Consider the following 23,017-nt stretch of genomic DNA (forward strand, 5'->3'; position numbering starts at 1 on the left):
CTTTTTCGCGCCTAATTAATTATTTTCATTAACTTGGAGTGAGCACTAAAATCGGAAATGCATATATTTTGATACTAGGATGTCCAAGGAACATTTTAGTATCAATAACTTGCGAGCACCAAATTCTTTGACGACCGGGGAACGAACTTTAGAGCGCGGCGCGCGCTCTTTCGGAACGCATACGACAGTAATACTTAAAATATGTTGTTATATTTAAAATAACGCCATAATTGAAAATGTTTTGGTTTATTTTGGAGCACTAAATTAGCACTAAAATCCCTGTGTACTTCGTTTTTCCATACGAGCTCTGTATATATTTTTTCTATTATGGGGGGGGGTCCAGCTTTATATGAAGCTGGACCCCCCATTTTTTTTTTTACCGCTAAACGGTTGGAGCACTAAATTTCGGACTAGGGTACTAAATTAGCACCTAATTAGCACTAAATTTTTGACCTATTCCGAACTTGTTTTTCGATGGTGGGGGGTCCAGCTTCACAGACATCTTTTTTCAGTGTATGAATTGCAAGGATATGGGCGGCCGGAATCATTATTAATTGGAGAACAATTCGAGGAAGAAATTTTCCCCTCCGAGTTGACACGATCCCGATTAACGGAGAATATCGGTATTTAATAATACAATTCGCACAGTCTGTGTTTACGGAGACCCTCGTCAAGATGCAAACTGCACGTTATTTTTCATTGTGAATCATATACTCCTTAAGCAACTAAATTATGGTGATATTTAGTAAAGTAATTCCCGCGCTTCTATCTAATTCTCTTAAATTATACAGACTTATACTTTCTTATTTCAAATCTTATTAACTTTTACCTGCATAAAAACGCACTCACTTGTCATTATTTCGCGCTTCGTGCCTCGCTGTAACGCGCTACAACGCGCTATAACGCGCAATAACGCGCAAATGTCCCCCCATCTCTCTGTCACACATGCATGGCAGAACGCTTTTCTAAACTAAAACTGACTGGCCAGACATCGTGGCCGACATGACTGCGGGAGTGCGGGCGCCACCTAAAAGAAAAGAAGAAGAAGACAATTCGCATGGCCGGACCGCATAATTCAATCTTCGAGCGCATGTTTAAAGGGATCTCTCTTGTTCTCGATGAAAAAATTCATCGTCGTGTCTCTCGTGCATTCACATAGTAATGCCTTTGCTCCTCATCGCGACGATCCGAGAATCCGCGCCTTTCCCTCGTAAATTACGCTTTGATAAGTCAAATTTACGATCACCTGCACCGTCGTAAATCTTATAAGCAACACGCATTAGTGTTTTTCATCACTAACTATTACATATTTCAACTCAACTGTATAGATGTTACATTAGTGGTTGTGGGATTATACGGATTCTTATATCATCTATTAGATGTGAAAAAAAGAGAAATAAAAATCATTGCTGTTCATTCTGTTTATCAGTACATTCTGTACTTGTTATTCTTTTTATTTTTTAAACATTGATTATGCGCACAAATTTTATTTCTTTTGCTTGAGAAAAGGATATTTGATCACTTCAACATTTGCATATTTGACCAAACATACCTACATAGCTATCTAATCAACAGATATTAAAGAACTAGAATTTTTTAACTCTCTTGAAATGAGATTTCAAAACAGATTATCACCCAACTTTTGTGATAATTCCTTCACTCACACCGTCAAAGTTTCTAATTAATCTTATATATAAAACCGAGGCAGATGTATAATAGAATGAATGTCGGAGTCAAATCCAAGAATCGATCGTTGACTACAAATCGATCGACTGTGACTCTAGCAGGGAGCCACGCACCATCCTATCTCAACATTCTCAACCTTTAACCACTGTAGATGTAGACTCTGTAAAATTTTTGCAACTTATTTTTTTGTAATTTTAATAAAATGACTAATAGCGTTTTCGACCCGGGTTTGCACCAATCTGGGTTGGATTAATGGCATTTTGTGCTCTCCTATTGGTAGAGCGTGTAACGTCAACCAATAGGAAAGATTAATCCAACCCAGATTGGTGCAAACCCGATCGGGCCGAAAACGCTATAAGATATGAATGACAAAATATGTATAATAAGTGACAGAAATTCCGCAGAGTCCATATCTATAGTTAAGATTGAGATAGGATGACGCGCGACTCTTTACAAGAGCGACTTGTATCTGACGAGTCTTGGATTTAATCCTGACACTTATTCTATATATTTACCTCGGTTTTGTACAAGATTAATTGGAAAATTTGAAGGATATAAGTGAAAGAATTATTATGAAGATGGATGGTAACCCATTTCAAGAATTTGAATTGCAATTCTCCAATCTGTTGGTCAAATAATATAATCATCTGGTCAAACATTCCCTTTGAAATTGTGACATCGTTGAAGTCGACGTGGTTTTTTTTTATACGTATTGTTGATTTTGAAGTACTCGATATATTTCTGTATTTGAGAGTTGAAAGTATAATAATAATTGCTAGTAAAATATATGTATAGCTCACTTTATGCCAACTAAGAAGCGTGCATGCTAATTTAATATATTTCAACAAGCGATAACAAGTCGATCATTAATTTTTTATAAAAAACAAGATCTCATATCAAAATCGAGTCAGAATCTCCAAAGTGAACCGAAAGTTGATAAAATTTTGATTCTCCGGATGTTTGATATATCATGCACGCCGCGGAGGATTGCTTCGTGACGTATTGATCTGCGTAGCGTCGAGAACGATATCGTGAAAATCAAATCTGGAGGAAATTATACGTGAGGACGATTACGAGTCGCGATAAAAACCGCACAGGAGGGAAAAGGTCTCCCTTCTCCGTCCTCTCTCTCTCTCTCTCTCTCTCTCTCTCTCTCTCGCTCGCTCGCTCGCTCTCACACTTATTGCATCTCAAAAGTCCGTGGTATCCCACACTCTTTTCTCTTCCTTCCTCTTTCTTTCTCGCAGCCCGCAGCTGCTGCGATAATGGCCGGTTTACCCGGAGAAACCGGTAGCCGGAGCTAGTAGTCAAGTAGCGGGTTTATGCTAGGCCGTTTAGCTCTTTTTTCGTACGAAAACTACACTCAGGTAAAATGTACACTATTTACACAGTCTATTTACACGAACTTGCTTTGGCCGATCAGTCTGGTCGGCCGATCAGTCGCGATTATACTAACGCAATAAAGAAATGTGCTTAAACCGTCATTCTCGAATTATCCCAGTGTGAGCTACTAACTCGTCCTACTAGCATAGCTATCTCCGATAGGGTCGGATACGACAAAGTGGCGCGAAGGAAGTAGACGCGGTATAATGGAACATGTATTATTGACGAGCGATAACGCAAATATTGAGAATGATAATTCAGTTACGAGTTATCTTTTTACGAGAACGGTTCATTTTCTCGGCGGCACAATCCCGACTATCCATACGTGGTGTAGAGCAGCCATAAACCGGCCTTGTGCAACCAAGTGCGATTCACAGCCGCGCGATCTTCTTTCCCCTCTCGTTTTTTTTTCTCTTTGAAGAACGTGCGTAGTCCCTGTCGTATTACTGTCGACGATTAAATTCATCGTGGCTCTAAGTGAGCTGCAGCACGACAGAAGATCTCTGGCGATTCGTGACAGGTGACGTTCACCATAATTACATCTAGAGTCCCTCTAGAGAGAAGTAAGAGTCTGGCCAACGTTCTAGTTTGATAGAAAATGGCGTATGCGGTACGACTGGTACGAGTATGTAAGACTTGGAGCTATTACGAGGAATTAAAAGTTGGAACTGGAATTGTTCGGAATGGATTCCGGTCGAAATTATTCCGTTTTTAGGGACCGTAAGAAATACAATAGAAATCTAGGGAATAATTGAACAATTCCGATTGGAATTCATTTCGAACAATTCCATAACATGTGTCCAGTTTGCCCTTTTAATTCCTCGTGGCTCGAATCGAAGCTTACTTATAATGCTACTATACAACGCGTGCGTCCATCAGTTTTGATAATTGTCACTCATTATGGTCTTCAAAAGTTACAACGATAGAAGTTGTTTGCTCTTCCTTTGAACAATCTGGGTACCATCACATATTCTAACATAAGTCATTTAAGTCCGTAAATAATCTCTGCACGTTAAATTTATACGCGACGAATAATGTGCAGGATGTCGAGAGAATTTCAAGATCACGCGCAAACTCGATTATGCGTTCGATTGGTCGAATATACGAAATGCATATCCTCAACTGTGCACAAATGAGATGTAAATGGCCAAGTATAACGCTAAACACTCGATCTTTGAAAATTTTCGCGCCGTTAAGACGTAAATTGAGATGGATAAGTGCGACGTACGTTATTAGGGCAGCAGGGCGATTATTTCGTAGCCGCAGGGTAAGATTTAATTAGGCTTCGGAAGCTTCGGTCTAATTCCCCGCGTCGATACAGGAGACGATTTCATTCATTAAGAGAGAGAGAGAGAGAGAGAGTTTTTATAATGTCAAATTATACCCGCAATTTGAGTTATATTTTCTATTATTTCTGTAGGTCGTCACTACTCCTATTTGATATGACGTTAATTTAACTAAAACAATGGAGTTAAACAATTTAACTTTTAAGAAAATGTATTAAATTTAACTCAAATTTAGTTTATTATTTACTAGATGGATACGTTAATATAGACGTTTACTTTAATCACAGAAATGAATTCATTTATATTTTGATACATGAAAGTTAAAAATGTTATTTAGCTCAAGGGATTGGGTTACCATTGCTTCTCTGATATCTAACATAGTGCACGACGATATGAAGTTCGCGGCTGTGTAGACGCATATTCAACCGTTCCTGAAATATCGCCTGAAACATCCTCCACCGTGCCGGAACTTGCGGCGAGAATCGGCGAGAAGGAACGGAAAGATTCTCACGCGACGGAATCGTGTGCGGGAGATTCCTCATCTTTCACGCGCATTAGTGTAGCGTTCTTGCTGATTATCTCTCGCTATAACGATCGAAGCAAAGCGAGACGTAACTTTGTAATAAGAGGCTGATAATTTTACTCCGCCCGCGCCGCATCAGCAGGAGGAATTTTTAATTCATCGATCCTCTGTGTACTTCGACAGTGAAATCTTGACGCTAAACTCAATCGTTATACCTACTATAATAGAACTATGATAAAACGCTTGGTTAGAACGAGAACAAGTGAAGAACTTGATGTCCATTTACCATCCGTGCAATGAAAGTGGCTGCGAGAGGTGAGAGATTAATGCGGTCGATGATACCGTCTGATCTGTGTTGCGAAGAAATTCTGATCGGGATAGGCGCGCAACGCGCATTTGTTCCGATTGTCTTGCCATGCACACGGCATTAGATATGCAGCAGGTTATATAGATTCGACGAGATTCGACGTGTCTCGTGAGATTTATTACTTAACGCGGCGAATGGCGACGAGTTCCGAGCGCGTCGTCGTGTCATTTCTTACGTAATGATCACTGAGAGACAGGTGTGGACGGACGCAAAGCGTTCTCGCGGCTTCTTCGCATAACTGCACGTTCTTCGTGATCCCTTTCGGCCTGCGGTATCCTCGAAGAATCTCCAGAATCGCATTCCCATCGAAATATCAGTTTCGCAATTTTGATGACTAAGGCCCAGTTCCACAACTCACGGTTAACTCTTAATCGAGATTCAACTTGTTTTTCATCTCTTTCCAATTCTAGAATTGGGAAGAGACGATGAATAAGTTGAATCTCGATTAAGAGTTAACCGTGAGTTATGGAACTGGGCTTAAATCGACAGGCATTCCAATAAGAAGCAATCGGATGAATCGCGTGCGTAAATCGCGAGCGAACCAGCGTTTTTAAATTATTATATATTATGTAATGGATTGCATTGTCACGCAGAAATGATAATTAAAAGAATACGTTATGTCGAGAGAGAGGGGGAGGGGGTAGGGGAGGGGAGGGGGGGAGGAGGAGGAGGAGGAAGCAGCAAGGAGGAAAAATCATGATATTGAACGAACAAGAATTAAAGAGAAAGATCACACACATACACATACGCACATTCACATAGAAAAAATACAAGCGCGAATACATAGAAAAAAAATTCGAGGCTACGATGACATACGGATACGTTATGCTGCGTTCGGTATTTATGCATAATAAAAACGTTACATATATCTAATCTCATTATAAATTTCATAAACTCAATCTTGGACTGCTCTCTTTTCCATAATTTTGCGTCTACTTTGGTGATATACTTAATACGGTTCGTCTATCATTCTTTCTCGGTCATTTTCAAGAAGGCATCTTTTTCTTTTCAACGATACGGAAAAATGCACAAAGATTATCCTTGTGGTGAATGTCACAGGTCACTAAAATTTTAAATCGAGTTAAACAACTTTCTTTTTATTTTTCCTTAATTTTTTAATAGAGCAGAAAAGGTCATGAAAGACCTTCACGCTCGCAGTAGGAATTAAGTAATAATTTTTGCGTTTTAGGACTCTCTCCTATGATGAATCACGAGTGCTGCCTACGTACATATGGTATATCTGTGGGGCTTTAAATTGCTCGCGCGGGGCATTGATAGTCTTTCCAGGCGGGCTTTGTTATTCCGTACTTGCTCTCAACTTGCTCTTTAGTCGCGCACGACGCGCAGGATTACGCAAGTGCAACGGGACGAGCGAAATCATGCGCGCGCGCGCGTGCGAGAATTTTACATTAGCAATTAAATACCGTTTAATTCTACGTCGCGCCGCGCGAACGCGCGGTCTTCGCTCTCGGCGAGCCTGTCATTATTATCATCATTTACATTGCCTCAAGGATCTCCCCGTATGTCTCACTCATAATTCTTTTTTCGCGCATGTGTATTGTATACATATAATATACGTGTGTTATCGTTTACCAATGCCTATCTCGAACTATTCTCGAGTTATCCTTGCGCGAATGTCGGATTTTATTCTCCAGAGAGAGGGGGGGAGGGAGAGAGAGAGAGAGAGAGAGAGAGTCGGCGCAATATCGACGCTCTCCCGGAACTGTGATTAATCAACATCAAGTTTCATAACGTTATTTGCGATTATCAGCGTCAAGAAGAGAGTTTATCGAGATTTTTATTTTTATAACGTAGTTTCTCATTTTTCTCTTAAATAAGTAAAAGCGTTTTTCTCGAATTTTCTTTGATTAATTTGACGAAATATTTTACGTTCAAAGAAGAGAACGCGTATTTCCTGTTTGAATATCTACTTCCTCATCCATTTGAATTTCAGAATTGATTATCACGTAATTCTGAAGTATTAATGTATTCGACGTAACCGTAACGGAATTTCGATTTGAGTCTGCTGGATATAATATCGACAAGTTAAATAGACTGTTGCAGATCAATTTACCTCTGTGATCTCCTCGTCTCTTATTTTATGTATTTTACATTGGAATTCTGTAATTCGTAACGATAGTCTCGTTAACATAGTTATTCGGTTATGATATCCTGCTTGCGCAGGTATTATACATACATATATTGTAAAAAGACGGTGAAATATAACGATATCGATATTATTGTTATAGAATCTTAATGCTGATTTGCGTGGCGAAAGAAGGAACATACGGAAACACATAATCTCGCGCCACTCGAAAAATTTCTCAGCGGGAAGGCTTTACACAGCGAATTCCAGTCGGATTCTTTTTCCTCGCGGATACCTGCCACTTCTCGCGTGCTGTACGATGTGATGCGATGCAAAGCAGAACTAGAGTTGAAGCGGAATGTCGCGAATACGTAATTTTGCGAATAGATTTTTAATTTTTTTTATCACATACGCGCACACGCGCGCGCGCACACACACACACACACACAAAATTCCAATAAATCAATCTACTCGTATTATGCATGCATTATTAAAAAGAAAAAATATTTAACAAATGTCACATAAATACAAAACGAATTTAATTACTTTATTATTTAAAAGAAATATATATGTATACATACGGATATGTAGATTTAATAAATGCATCATACCAGCATAATATACCTATAAATTTAAGTAACACACAAATGAAATATAAATTTCGAATTTAGTAAATTCCACTGCGGCGGATTTTCTTTCGTGATCATGAGATGGGGGTAAATAAAATTTATATTGATTAAATGAAATAATGTAGGAGTGTTACTTGCACTTTTGCAGGCCTAGCCCAGGAGGTGTCGGCGACAACGGCGTTCAAGGTGTTCGCGGCAAGGGTCTGCCGCACGTGATTTACTGCCGACTCTGGCGTTGGCCGGACCTACAGTCGCACCACGAGCTGAGGGCGATCGAGCACTGCGAGTACGCCTTCACCCAGAAGCGCGACGAGGTCTGCGTGAATCCTTACCATTATCAACGAATACAAACGCCAGGTACGCGAGGGCAGACAGGTGCATAGAAACTTTTATTTGATACTCGTTATAGAATACTCTATAATTAGATAAGGATGTAATGATTATATTAAACATTTGGCGGTTTTTAAAATCCATTTTTAAGGAAACCGTTAACTACATTCGAAAACGGCTGTGAAATTAAACTTGTATTCTATTGTATTTAAACCGTTTAGAGTAACGATAAGTTTTTTACTTTATATAAGTTGGGAAAATAAACTTATTTATATAGCGAAGATAAAATTTATACCAACTTCCTCTTTGTGACGGAGAAAGGGCGATCATTGGTATCCGTTTTGCTCGAATTACGTCTTTTCTCTCTCTCTCTCTCTCTCTCTCTCTCTCTCTCTCTTTCCGTTCTTCTTTCTCGAGAGAGGGCTGTTAATCGGCCGTTACGACCGTAAGCATAACGAGACTAGATCGCGTGACTATATCGTGGCGCACGAAACTTTGCAGTTTTGCCAGCCATTCTCGTGCCACGGCACAACCTAGCTAGCGACGAGAACACCGTCCTCTACAACACCTCCCTCGAGGAGCTCAGCGTCAGCGTGCCGGAGAACACGAGCTTCCACGCGACGTTGAATCACCAGCACAATCAGCAGCAGGGCATACCGCAGTCCCCGCAGCAACAACAGCAGCAACAACCAAATAATCCGTACCAAGGAATGCAGGTCGGTAACTGGAACGGATCATGTTAACAAGTTGGCTTGCCCAAAGTCAATTTGTTTCCCCATGAAAAAACTCATTTCTTATCATTCTTTTATTTTAAATTATTTCTCGCTGTCAATATGTCACAAGTAATAATACATTATAATATAAATAATAATAATAATAATAATAGTTATAAATATAATAGATAATATATTTTTTGTTATTATATTTATATAAAATGTATAGTATCATTGATGATCTCTAATTAATTGTATGACAGCTCATACTTGAACTATAGGTATGTATGTATATCTCGTAATACTGATTTTTACACAGATTATGTAGGTAAATAGTGTACAACATCCTATAGTCCTATCCTATATAATAAAGGAGAGAACGCGCTGTCGGATTTGGAAATGTGATTACCTGCACATATTATTTATGTTTAGAGCATGCAGGCAACGAGTCCGGCAAGCGTCGGGAGCTTGGGAAGCGTGCAGGGCTCGCCTCATCCCGCTCCGGGATCCATGGATCCGCCGGCAGATACGCCGCCGCCGGGCTACATCAGCGAGGATGGCGACAATATGGACCACAACGATAACATGTCCCTGTCACGCTTGTCACCCAGTCCTGTAGACGCGCAGCCGGTTATGTATTGCGAGCCCGCATTTTGGTGAGTACCAGGTTGATTAATGGACATTGCGCGTGGTATATCGCACTCTCCTAAACGACCTAAATGCACATAAACAGCACGATGCGTTATACGTTGTCCGCGAGACGATTTTAATCATGAGAGTTGCTAATTCTAATTCTCGATCGCGACAAAGTTACGGTACGAAGGTACAAAGATCTTTTGAATTTATAGGATCGCTGTTTAATATTGACGTAAAATGAAATCGAATAAGAGATCAGATCGACATTAAAATATAAAAATATTAAAAACCGGAAATTAAATTGACAAATTATTTAGGTAATATATTTATTCTCGCGTTTATCCATAACTTCTCTTCACTCTTGATTTATGTCGTGCCATGTTTGCCACTCACAACTTTTGTTTTACTTGCCAGGTGTTCAATTAGTTATTACGAGCTAAATACGAGAGTGGGCGAGACGTTTCACGCGTCGCAGCCGAGTATAACCGTGGATGGTTTCACTGATCCAAGCAACTCGGAGCGTTTCTGCCTCGGGTTGCTGTCCAATGTAAATCGCAACACGGTAGTCGAGCAGACCAGGCGACACATCGGCAAAGGTGTTAGGTTGTACTACATCGGTGGTGAAGTGTTCGCCGAATGTCTATCTGATTCGAGTATCTTCGTACAAAGTCCAAATTGCAATCAGCGTTATGGCTGGCATCCGGCTACCGTTTGCAAAATACCGCCAGGTAAGCGAAAAAATTTATCTTCTTACGCATTGTAATTTGCTTTTTTCTTGGACAAGGTAATATGCTTTTTTTACTTGTTTAGTTTTAAGACAATTTCGTCTTCAAATCATTTAATTACAAGTATGTCCAAATTCAATTCTTTGCATTAGATTTGTGTAAGCGTATTAGCACACAGACAATTTGAAAATTAATTAACTATTAGTTCGTTTAGGTTTCTATATTTTCTTCCGTTCTTTCTCCGCACATATTTTTTTATCTCGCTTAGATTGAAATTAATAATTTATCGGAAGCCTTCGAGACCTTCCACATGCGTCTTTCAACGAGATCTGTTTTCAGTGAGACCTTTCTATCTTTACTGTCTGATTTATTCAGTAATTATTATCCCAATGAATGATTAACGTTTTTTATTTGTATAAAATAATTACTACATAAATAAATTATTTGTTTATTGTTCATCGTTTTCAGAATCTGTGTGTATATATTTTGTTGGCATGCAGGATGTAATCTGAAGATCTTCAACAACCAAGAATTCGCGGCGTTGCTGTCGCAGTCAGTGTCGCAGGGTTTCGAAGCAGTGTACCAGCTGACGCGTATGTGCACGATCCGAATGAGCTTCGTGAAGGGCTGGGGCGCGGAATATCGCCGGCAGACAGTCACCTCAACTCCCTGCTGGATCGAGCTGCATTTAAACGGACCGTTGCAGTGGCTCGACAGAGTACTCACGCAGATGGGCTCGCCCCGCCTACCCTGTTCCTCGATGTCCTAAATTTTATCAACCTCCATCCGTTCGTTCATGAGAGAAGAACACATGAGAATATCTTTTCTGTGCTATCGTCGTCGATTGATCGATCCATTCATTTCTTCTATTTCGTTTCGTCGCATACGGTATGTGAAAGTTGAATTCAACTTCGTTGTTCAGATTTTCCTCGAACGAACGTTGCTCAGTGATGCGTGCAAGAAGAAGAAGAAGAAGAACATATGATCTTTACACTCGAAAATGCAGTTAGTAGTTGAAAGAATCAAGGCTCAGACACAACGATACCAAGTTTTTTTCGCGCTGATATCGCGTTTTTCTCGAATTGTCGCGCGATCAATCACGAAGCAATCACGATGTGTGAAATACGCAGACGAAAGGATGTGAAATTGAAACGGCATTCGCACAACAGTTGAATATCATAGTAGATATATTAAAGCTTGATGTCCTATTACGGTTTGTTGTGATTGAAGAGAAGAGACACGGTGATGCGCAAGGACGCGAATAAGATACACGGAGCTTCGCCTCGACGCACTTATATCGTGCGCATGTGCACCGCAATTGGCGTACAAGATATATCCAGGGTGATCATAATCCGAGTTTAGTCGATTCGCAAATAAGAAGCAAAAAGAAAATGAGAGAGAGAGAGAGAGAGAGAGAGAGATATTTATATATATTATATATATATATATATGTATATATGTACCGTGCGCTAACAGAGTTCAGTCTTTTACATATTTTTATTGCTTATCCAGGCAGACACAATTATTACATTCGTACTACAGTATACGCCAGATCTTTACCAGATATAATATCTATACATTATACATAATATATTATGTATGTATGTTAACTTTAGCCCATCGTAGTGGAAGAAATCCACTTGAATATTCTATATTCACATGACACGCACATATGCATACAAACACACACACACGCACACACACGTACATATACATACATGTATATATGTCATGTTTTACGATATTTGTTATGGAAGATTACGATAGTAGTATACATATATCGACGGAACTATCTAAAATTGTTTGTGTCATATAAGATTTTCCAATCGCAACACAATATTGTCTATCTAAAATCAATATATATATATATATATACATATATCAAGAATACATTCATATGTATAATATTTTCTAGTAAATTAATAGTACGCGTTGTACGACTTACTCGGACTATGTACATTTAATTGCTTACGAGTTTAGCACAATGAGTATTCACCCTGTTGTTATGTATATTTTCTTTAATAACAAACGTAAATGCCTTTAAAAAGCAAGATTTATGCATGGAGAAATCTTTTAATATATATATATATACATATATATACATATTATTTAATATATTTAATTTGCATGTTGTATTTTTTCTTTTTTCTTTTTTTTTACTCTTAGATCTCTTGGACCAAACGAATAAATTTTGCCTTGTCGAACGGTACAGGTAACAGTACATATATCTAAATTATTATTACGAATACCCAAGTGTGTCTTCTTATCCTCTCTATCGTTTTCAACGAGATATGTACTTGAAATGCCACGAAAACTTATCCTCGCGTTAGCTCTCTTGCAACTCCGAAATCTGCTATCGGTATATTTGCTTTAGACATTAGGGAGTTTTTGCAATAACGTGAATCCAGATACGGTGAACGTTAAAGTCACGCTATCTTTTTCTTAATTAGTTGTTAAGAAGAAGATAATCTGGCCTTAGCGTTTACTGTATCTGGATAAACGCTAAATCTGCAAAAACTCCCTATTATTAGGAATTTACAGTTTTCCTGCCTATACGGTCATCGCGAAAAAATAATTACCAATTGTATGTGAAACGCCTTAATCCTGGATACTCTCCAAGTTTTAAATATATTCTGACACTTTCCACCTGCATTCCGATTGGCAGTTCACATCAGTTTTTCCCTGGCGTAATTCCCCGAATTCGGCGAAAGCAAAGCGCTTTTACCCTTGACAACGCTCGCAAGGATACACTTAATCCTAATTGAGGAAACTCTGTGGAACGCCGCGCGAGTTGTTACATTTCGACGAGTGGATCAGATGACAGAACGCTACGAATACATACAGAGTACGCAGAAAAGAAAGCGTAAAACAGTAAGGAAAAGAGAGATTCGAGAGAAAAGGAATCGACAATCGAACCGGTTAAGCTCGACCCTAGATGACTTTAGGAGCAATATTTCGAAGTTTGTCAATGAAATCCTGGACAACGGGGTCATCACGTTCCAATAAATCGATTGGGAAGCAAAATGCCCGCGAAGAAACACTAGAAGAGAACAAGGAAACTGTCTGAGCGAGTCGATGTCGTTCAAGAATCGCGGGATCTATACCGAGGCCCGGCTCTTGTTTACAGCCATTCATAGCAATTTAATCATTTTGCGTGCAACCCATTATTCACAAGAGCTGGCAGCTGTGAATTCAGCAGAACGACGGCCTCGTGTTGCTGTAAAGCAACGATTCGGTGTTAGAGATCAGTCGGTCATCAGCGACAGGCTGCAGTTGAACGAGCTAAACAATTCGCCATTTTTTAAATCGTACACACGACTGATCTATCCGATATTGATGGAGATAATGAACCGACGCTGGCTCTACGTCAATCAGGATAATTTGCGGGGCGTACAATTTCTGTGGGCGTACAATCGCGATGTGCAACTTGAACGACTATCTACAAGGCCTCTTGCAGTCTATCGTGGCGAAACTCGTGGCGATGGTATCGATGGTATCATAAAGGACACCTTCAGTTTCCCGACTAGCTGCTGCTGCTGCTACAGGGAGTCGATCAGACCCTGACCAATTGAACAAAGTGCGAATGAGGAACGATGAGTCCGACCTCCACGTTATTACGCTCAATTATGCCTAATGATTCCAAAGTAATATCGACGAAAATTTATTTTCGACATTTAGTGTTTGTAGAGTTAAAATTTAACGTAATTATATCTATATCTATATCTATATCTATATATATTTCGATTATGTTAGTTGTTCGATTTGAGGGACCTCCGTTATTACGGCACAGAAATATCCTATGCGCCCTATAGCATCGTAATCTTCGATAAGAAATGTAAAACGCATAAAAATAAATCCTTGAGTCGTCACGGGATGAAAAATGTCGTTTGAACGAGCATTTCAGAGAGAAATGCAATTTCTCAATAGCCTTCCGTTTTTCTTTCGTAGTTTTACTGCTATAATATTTACTAATATGATAATCTTCGAGTAATCACTTGGAGCAATCTCTAAACATTTACTTTTAGTCAAAGATTGAGATAATCGCGTGGGACGTAAATGGGACAGCGCAATGATCCTTAAAAAATTTAAGATCAGTCACTTTAAAGTTTAATTAATTATTGTCGCTTAATAAATTATTAAATTTACAAAATAAGATTTAGCTGATTAGTTGTCTATTAATTCTATCATGGATACGTTCCTATATATGTATAATTTAACCGGAAATGTCAATCGGCTAGTTCGCGTCCTTCGTAATTTGTTACAAATTTTAGTCCGAGACTTGCAAGTGTCATCTTAGACGCAAAGGAACTTTGCTTGAGCAGTTTTCTTGTTTCAGAGTCGATGAAACGTGATGAGGCTTCTGTGTTAGGGTAGCGAAGAGGGCTTATTAACGGCTTTGTCTCACCGCGCCAGCGAGTTTCACCGTTCTTCGAATGACGACGATGCGCGAAATATACCTATATATTCGGCCGATTGAATTTTTGATGGGGGAACTAACTTAACCGTTAGTACCGTTACCTATTAGCGCCAGGCCTGGACGGGGTACCGTGGAAGAAATACCGTGCGTGTAACTCGAATGTAAATAACGAAACTCTGACAAGCGACTAGCATAAAGCATTGCAGATCACGCGAGATCCCTTCGCGAGCGCATTGTACGAGGTAATATTTTCGAAATCGAAAACACGAATAAAGTGTGGCCGATATCTACATTCGTGTTACTCGAAACTGACTCGAAACACTGTCCAGTCTTGTCGTGTTGAATTTATACATGATTACACATACATGATTTGACTTGTAGTGAGATAGATAGATGAGAGTTTTGAAGGAAGAAGTAATAGAAGCATACAGTGTGAATGAGAAAGAGAGAGAGATGAGAAAGCGATTGTAGCCGCTTTGTAGCTTAATTCCTTAGATAAACTGAAGCGCGCCAGGTTCTCACCGTCTCGTTAAGTCGCGTAGTCGCGACAGAAGCGGAAACAGAATGGAGGGTTGAGGAGCACCTCTTTATGTGGCACGATTATTAGAACGGAAAGTTCAGGATTAATTTTCTTATCGTATATACATATTTCTGTCCGTCGCGCGTGATCAACTTGCATCACACCGCTCATAAATATTCGTTTATCCGCCGTATAACTCGATCGCCTAATTTCCTTTGCACATTAAAAATTTTTTATACATTAATATGTATAAATATGTATAAAAATACATAAACACGCATAAATATTCATAATCATAAATAATTATACATGAAATGTCCATACATCTTTCTTTTGTAAAATTACTTTTTAATGTAAAAATAATAATAATATTGAGAAAACATCAAAAATAGTTAATGGGACTATTTTCGCATTGTTTGTTTTAGAAAAAAATCAAGTTTGGAAAAATGTAAAAAAATTTGCTCATACATAACTATATATAATTTTACATGCAACTACATATGAGCAATTCTTTCACATTTTTTCAAACTTGATTTTTTCTAAAACAAACTGCGAAAATTTTCCTTTTAATTATTTTTTATGTTTTCTTATTATTATTATTATTTTTAGTACACTAAAAAGTAATTTTACAAACTAAAGAAGGATGTATAAACATGTATGGACATACATATATCATACATAATTATATATATTTATGAAATTTATATATGTTTATGTATGTTTATACATATTTATATATATATTCATGCATAAACAATTTTTTACCGGGATTCTAGTCAGCTCTACAGGATTTTTGATCGAATGTCGAATCAGTTACGTTTGTCCACGGTTGATCCATGCATTAAAAAGATTTCTTTTCACGCCTGTATCGTCTGTATCGTCAATTTGTCATCTACTTTGAGAAACATGAAAAGAAGATAAACGGATACTTGTGGGCGGTGTATTTTGAAAGTCCGATGACAATTGACAAATGCGGGCAATTGCGCGACTCTGCGTAAACCCTGGAATTCCTGGAAAGCCCGGCGACCGGCGTAGACCGCGTAGGTATCTCCTTATTCTTGATCAATCGTTGGGCGGCTCGCAACAGCTCGCAATCGAGTGAATCGAATCACACCGATCGCTCATCGTGGCTCATCGCGGTATTGAATGTTGTTCTTCTTTCTCGATTCACACCAATTCACGCCATCGTTGAACCGGTTGAACCATGGATTCAACGCGAAAGAATACCGTGGTATCGACGTGGTTGAGGTGGTTCGTCAACTGTCAAATACCGATTTTTGACAGGCACTTATCTCCCTGCACAGACTGCCATTAAACTGATTCTACAATGAGTCAGTAGTCGGTACTTCTCGGTAGTCCTAAGTCTTATCGGTGAATCGGTGGAATTGTTGGCCAACAGTCAACTTGTACGACTAAGGCTGCGTTCGGAAACATCACCCGAGTGCCCCCGCGTGTCGTTTCATCTTTGTTATTCACTCAATGTTAAATAAGGATAAAACGATACACGAGGGCACCCAGGTGATGTTTCCGAATGCAGCGTAAGAGACTACCGATTTTTCTTAAGACTGACCAAATTCGACTTTATTCCTTCCCATTAATCGAGTTAAATGACTCGCTGTACAATTAACAATTAATAGATGCAAAAAATCATAGTCATCTATTCAGGTTAAAACTGGTTAAGACTTAAGATTTCCAACTACCAATTCATTGTAGAATCAGCTTTAGAGTATCATTAAGATAATAATTAACAGATACAAAGGAATGAAGTCTGCTTGTCCCAGCTTTCCCACGACCCGCGACTGTGTTGAAATGTTCGACTTGATATCATTGAGATTAATAATACTATTAATATTCGACGGAATGTCGATTCCCGCGGTTCCCCTCTCTCGCATATATATATATATATATCAATCGATTTTTTTATTATTGCATCGTAATCTTACGATTCGTAGCGTTCCATCGATCACCATCGATGCACACAAGGACGGCGGAATGGGAATTACCTCCTTTCGTCCAAGAATTCCCCGTCGCGCTTCTCAGTTCTCGTATTCTCGTGACCGAAGACTGCAGGCCCGAACAACCGATTAAAAAAAGATGAAACGCATCCTGCATTGTGACATATCATTTATTCTCGCGTAATATTATAATATAATAATAATTATATAGATGGCAGAAGAAAAAGAAAATCGCTGCACCATGCGCCACGTTGCACCACGTGATTATTGTATGGGGGATAACTGTGATAGCTGTATCCAGCTTTGAGAAGGAAGCAACCTTCTATTCGATTGCGTTTGTTAATTAATTGTCTCTTACCGATACGCACGATGATAGACGGGAGACGCGACGCGATGTCTCCAGAAAATAGGCACAGTATCGTCGCGAGGAATTTCGTAAAGCGGTGTAAAATAGTTTTGTTTTGTCTACCAACAGTTTATCGAGGATCTCACTTGCCAGCGTTATTTTTCTCTCTTTTTCTGTTTAAGTACAGCCTTCCTTCTTTGAACTCTCTTTAAACGTTTTTACCGTCTACGAAAGATATTGTGAAAAGAATCGACGGATAATCCTGACGAAATTCCTTTTTTTCATCGCGAAGTAATTTTTCAAATTTCTAATCCTAGTAATCTTTAATTCTAGTCCTTTAAAAAAAGAACAGAACTTTTAAGAAAAAAGCGAAACGTCGAACATGGAAAAAATTATCAAAGATATATATTTAGGTCCTATGAATTTTAAATAAATTATTTTGGATTCTCCCGAATCCCTCTTTTTTTTCTCGTGTATCCGTCGAAGGGATTATTTCAAAAACGTATATGTCACATTGTATACTTGACTATACAAACTTTCGAATCGAGCAACCCGACGATTATAATCTTTAATTCTGTCATAGATCTTATAAGATCTATGAATTTTACACACACGCACGCACACACACACACACACACACACACACACACACACACACACACACACACACACACACATACACGCGCGCACGCACACATACATATGTGTAATGTGTATATATATTTCTTATATGAGTAATTGCGTCCATGCCGTAGACAAGCGAAGACAACTTTGTATGATGAAAATGCAAAATCTTTATATTACTCGTGTGAATAATGAGTAATGAAACTGGATTCTTGGCTCGCAGTTCTTTTCTTCTGCAGCATGAACGTGATTTTTTATAAAAATATGAGAACCGAGAGAGAGAGAGAGAGAGAATGAAAGAATGGACAAGACGTTGTACGACATGGAATATCGAGCCTGAGACTGTATAATAATTATAAATAAATGTACACACGTTAAGACCAAAGGACAGATGTCGCAATACATTTCCTTTTGATAATATTGTTTAATAGTACTCTATTCATTTTTTTATATTCTGATACCATATCTACGATTACTCTTTTATAATATTTTGTTTCCTTTTAATCACTTCCTTCTCTTGCTGTAGGATTTAAATGTAACTCTTACATTTATTAACGAGAAATCTTTAATAAAAATAAGTCCTAGCCAATTGAATCAACGTTTTATTAAAAACAATGATCAATCTTACAATGCTCCGAAATGGTACCAATACATCCTAATATACAGATTTGTATAATAATGACACAGAGAGATATATGTATATATATTTTATAGAGCAATCATAGCACAGTAATGTATTTGTCGTGTAAAATAAAAAATAGTATCGAATAGCAGGAAAGAATTTCACTAAAATCTCATTTTGATTTGTCAAAAATACAGAGGAGAGTTTAAACCGAGTTTCGTGCAACCGTCTTGTGGTGAGATTTGCGAGGAGCAACTGCGGTAATAAAATGCAATAACAAAAATTGAATACAATTACTAAACACTTTGTGCTTCAGGTTCAATGACAGAAATTCAGTGCGTCTTTATAGAGTGACGAAAACGGGATGAGCATTATCACCGATACCTGATTGATAAATCGTACGATGTTAAGTTTACGACTCGATTCTAATAACATTAAAATCTTGTCAACTAAGGGGGTTCGCGAACTTGTTCAGTGAAACTCTTTGGCTCGTACACAGTTTGCCGTCTTTCCGAGGAAAACTTTCGTTCAGAACCAATTTATAAAAAAACGCTCTGTTTTTGAGCATGCTGATTGTAGGTAAGCGATTTCATGATACAAACGGAAAATTCAATTCTAATTTGTATTTGTGTCTATAAATATAGTTTTTGTGAATCAACCATTACTCAATGGCACAATCGATATATAGTAGTAAGTTATAACGTTATTTCTTGATGTGATTTTTCCCTTTAAAGTTAAGATTTTTCCCAGTTTGTTTAATATCAATGAAATGACGTACGATATATCATAAAATCAAATAACATTGCTTCAGTAATTGCGACTGTACACCAAAGAAGGAACTATTTTCGAAAATAATCGATAATAAGCTAAGCTAAATTGTGGTGCAAAGTAACACAAGCAACCTTTGTTTTATGATATATCGGCATTTATGATCACCGGTAGCAAAAGTTTTCTCGGAAAAGAATTCGTGTAAGAATGTGTATTCGCTGCATCATTTCTCGTTTGCTCACACGACTAGAATATCTCTTTCTTCTCATGTGATGAGCTATCTTTTTTTTATCGTCTCTAGAGAAAAAAAGCTACTACACTCGATTCATGAAGCATACACGTCTCGCTCGAATGCGATGCTGTCTTCGACGAAAACTCCATTTCGTTCGTAACCTCTATCTGTACCAAGTACTGAATTCTACATAATTGAAACACGCGGTCTTGTATGCGCGTCTGCGAATCGAGGACATGATCCTTCAAACATACGAATTGTTTGCGCTTTAACAGAGGAACATGCCAAGAAATTTGTTCGGAATTGTAGATTGCCTAATACAATATAGGTACAAATCGCAAACTCTCACTCTAGACGGTATAATAGCTCAACCCAATATATGCCGCATACTGACTTCAGAATAACGTCATCTGCTATGATGAATTGTTGCGCAGACATATTTTCATATATCTGATATAATCGATAGATTTATTTTTTCAAGAGGACCGTTGATTTTGTTTATTGATGAATTACGACTAACAGGACGTCTAACAGAGTCCGCTTCGCAGACGACGCTGATGCGACGACTGCATTTGTTTCAACGAGAACATGCTCATAGATAATCCAAAGGTCGCGAGGAAGATTGCGGACGTCGCCGTGCCACGATCGAAGCTCTTGGCCCTGTAAAAAGCTGGGCTGGCTCCCTGGAAAAAATTATCATGAGGTAAGCTTCATCGAAATAAAACATTTTTTATAATTAATTCTTCTATATTTATGTAGAAAAATATTTATAAGAAAATATAATTCTATATTTATTGTTAGTTAAATATATACGTTTGTCAGTTATAATACAATTACTTATAATATACATATATCTTTGTTATAATTTTAACCCATAACAAGAACACATATTTTTTGTGACGCTAAAGGGACATATGGGACCTATTAAAACTTTTTGTTAGTTTACTTACTTTCTTTAAGAAATTTTTCAAATTCATTTATATTATTTTTAATCCATAGCATGTGTGAAAAATGCAAATGAAATGTTATTAATAGACTTTATTGCTTCTAACTTATTGTTAAACTTAAACACGCATTAATCATTTTTTCATAACACTCTCTTTTTTAAATTATTACGTGTATATTATAATTATATCTAGGCTGTGTTCCAAATTTACTGCCAGCGCTGAAAATGCTACAGTTTACGTTCCTGTACTATAGATTTTCAGTAATGGCAGTCAATTTTGGAACACAGCCTTTGGGTCACGTATGTGACTCGTATGTATACGTCCAGTTACGAGTTAATATCAACAATGTTTCAGGATTTCTCTCTTGATCTCAATTTTTCAAAAAAGAAATTAACTGAGAATATATAAAAGGAAAACTTTTTCCGTTCATCAAATATAGAGGTAGGAATGGGAATTAAGTGAGCGTTAATTAAAGTCAATTACCGTGGGGCTGAACTCTCGAGACTTACGTTAATAGGTTTTTATTATGTGACAATCTTGCGTTTCGCGGGTTTTCTCCGTGTTTAGATCCATTCTTGGAATGCCAACGTTTCGTGAACCTTGCAGTTCACTTCATCAGGGCAAGGAGCAGCTTGATACTGTATCAAGATATACAGTATCAGGCTGCTCCTCGCCCTGATGAAGTGAACTGCAAGGTTCACGAAACGTTGGCATTCCAAGAATGGATCTAAACACGGAGAAAATCCGCGAAACGCAAGATTGTCACATAGGTAACATCCGTGAAAAAAAGCCTCAAGAAGGTTTTTATTATATTTTTACCTGATTCAGTGTCAATCGGAAAGCGTACAGCACAACATGGGTCGAACGCATCTCGTTATTGCAGTTTCTTTGTGTATTCTGAAAGAAAAGAATAATTTATACAAGTATCTTCTTTAAGCAAATTATGTACTGAGTGAATAGTTTGCGATTGATTTTTAATCAATGTTCACGAAATATTATATCTTCGAGTTACGGGTTGCATATCGCCTCATTTCCGAGAATAACGAATGAGAAAACGAAATCATAGAAAACGCATGGTACTTTTTTCTCGTGAAGATGAGACACGTGAAAGAATAACTGCACGCACTTGGCTAGTTCGGCTGTGTGACAACTGCGTCGAATGAAACGCGAATTATGATGGACGAATGAGAAGTACATCGAGGTAACGAGAACTAACTTTATAGAAGACAAAAATCCTAGTCTTATCCCGCTCTTATCATCCGCAATAATGAATTCGGGACGAGATTATTAACACTCGTCTGAATCGTAAAACGAAATACTCTTGCACATGATGATCGCGACGTTGTTAGGTGTAATGGTTCCTATTTAGATATAGCACAGAAAAATAAACACGACGTCGAGATGTTTACATCTGAAACGCCATGATTAATAGTAAAACATAAAAAAGATGTGTATAACTTTAAATCTGTGTGATTTTAATAATCTTTTTAATGCGAATTATAAGGCGACTTATTCCATGAGTCATTAAAGGTTTAATCTTTTTCAAATTAAGTATGTCTCACAAACGAGCGAGATTTAAGTATCTTTTCCTCGATTTCTAAATGATACAGATAAAATAAAACTCAAAGACTGTTTTTTTTAATTTATCAAAATTCTAAAAATACAGAGTTAACGATTAGTTTAATTTAAACATTTAAAAAGTAGACAGCAAATATAGGACTGCAAAGAGTTAAGGATTAACGCCACCAAAGAAGAACAGCTGTTGCACATGAACATTGGCATTTGTAATTTACGTATAAAAATCGATAAATATTTCTCGACAACATATGAAGAATAGTTTGTTAGATAGTGAAATAATAATTCAGAGTCAATCGAATTATGAAAAAAAGAGGGTATTTATTTAAACATAAAAAGAATACTTCCTTGCGTCACAAGATATCAAACTTGACGAGCTACATCGCGAGCTACAAATATTTTTCGAATATGAATCAATCGAACCAGCCCTACTCTTTAACGTTGTGCGTCATTGAGTTATCGCGAATGACGCGAAAACGCGACGAAGACTCGTTTGCAGCGGATATCTCCGATAAATACATTCTGACGCGTTATTGTCAATTGTCAGAAGCTGCCATAATCGGGTGAATCGCTTCTCTTATACCAATCTTACTCAATGTTGCTTGGCGAAAGTGGTCTTATTGTCGTCTTATTAACGTAAGAGCAGA

The 23,017-nt window shown here is 38.0% G+C and overlaps 2 protein-coding genes across 3 annotated transcripts in view; one reads left to right on the plus strand and one right to left on the minus strand.

The window, feature by feature from the left end:
* Smox (Smad on X) overlaps positions 1–11,801 on the plus strand; it is a 30,394-nt gene extending 18,593 nt beyond the window's left edge. The window contains exons 2-6 of one of the 2 annotated variants that reach the window (XM_018447965.1): positions 8,109–8,335; positions 8,792–9,006; positions 9,436–9,659; positions 10,054–10,367; positions 10,865–11,801. In XM_018447965.1, the coding sequence (XP_018303467.1) occupies positions 8,109–8,335; positions 8,792–9,006; positions 9,436–9,659; positions 10,054–10,367; positions 10,865–11,133 (1,249 nt within the window). In that variant the 3' untranslated portion in view covers positions 11,134–11,801. The remainder of the gene's footprint in view (positions 1–8,108; positions 8,336–8,791; positions 9,007–9,435; positions 9,660–10,053; positions 10,368–10,864) is intronic. The other variant, XM_018447966.1, reaches the window with a different exon arrangement.
* Positions 11,802–18,476: 6,675 nt separating this feature from the next.
* On the minus strand, positions 18,477–21,692 carry LOC108722722 (uncharacterized). The gene is made up of 2 exons (XM_018447967.1): positions 21,615–21,692; positions 18,477–20,531 (listed from the first exon to the last, which is right to left on the minus strand). The coding sequence occupies exons 1-2, from the start codon at positions 21,663–21,665 to the stop codon at positions 20,376–20,378; spliced, it is 207 nt and encodes a 68-aa protein (XP_018303469.1). The 5' UTR covers positions 21,666–21,692; the 3' UTR covers positions 18,477–20,375.
* Between the last annotated feature and the right edge of the window lie 1,325 nt (positions 21,693–23,017).

The sequence above is a fragment of the Mycetomoellerius zeteki genome, unplaced genomic scaffold (assembly GCF_001594055.1).
Source record: "Mycetomoellerius zeteki isolate Tzet28-1 unplaced genomic scaffold, Tzet1.0 scaffold213, whole genome shotgun sequence".
NCBI classification, from domain to species: Eukaryota; Metazoa; Arthropoda; class Insecta; order Hymenoptera; family Formicidae; genus Mycetomoellerius; species Mycetomoellerius zeteki.

Excerpts from the sequence above, each read along its gene's own strand:
- LOC108722722 (XM_018447967.1), bottom strand. The coding sequence starts at position 21,665 with ATGCGTTCGACCCATGTTGTGCTGTACGCTTTCCGATTGACACTGAAT. Across the intron at positions 20,532-21,614 it reads TCCGATTGACACTGAATCAG|GGAGCCAGCCCAGCTTTTTA; the intron begins GTAAAAATATAA and ends AATTTTTTCCAG.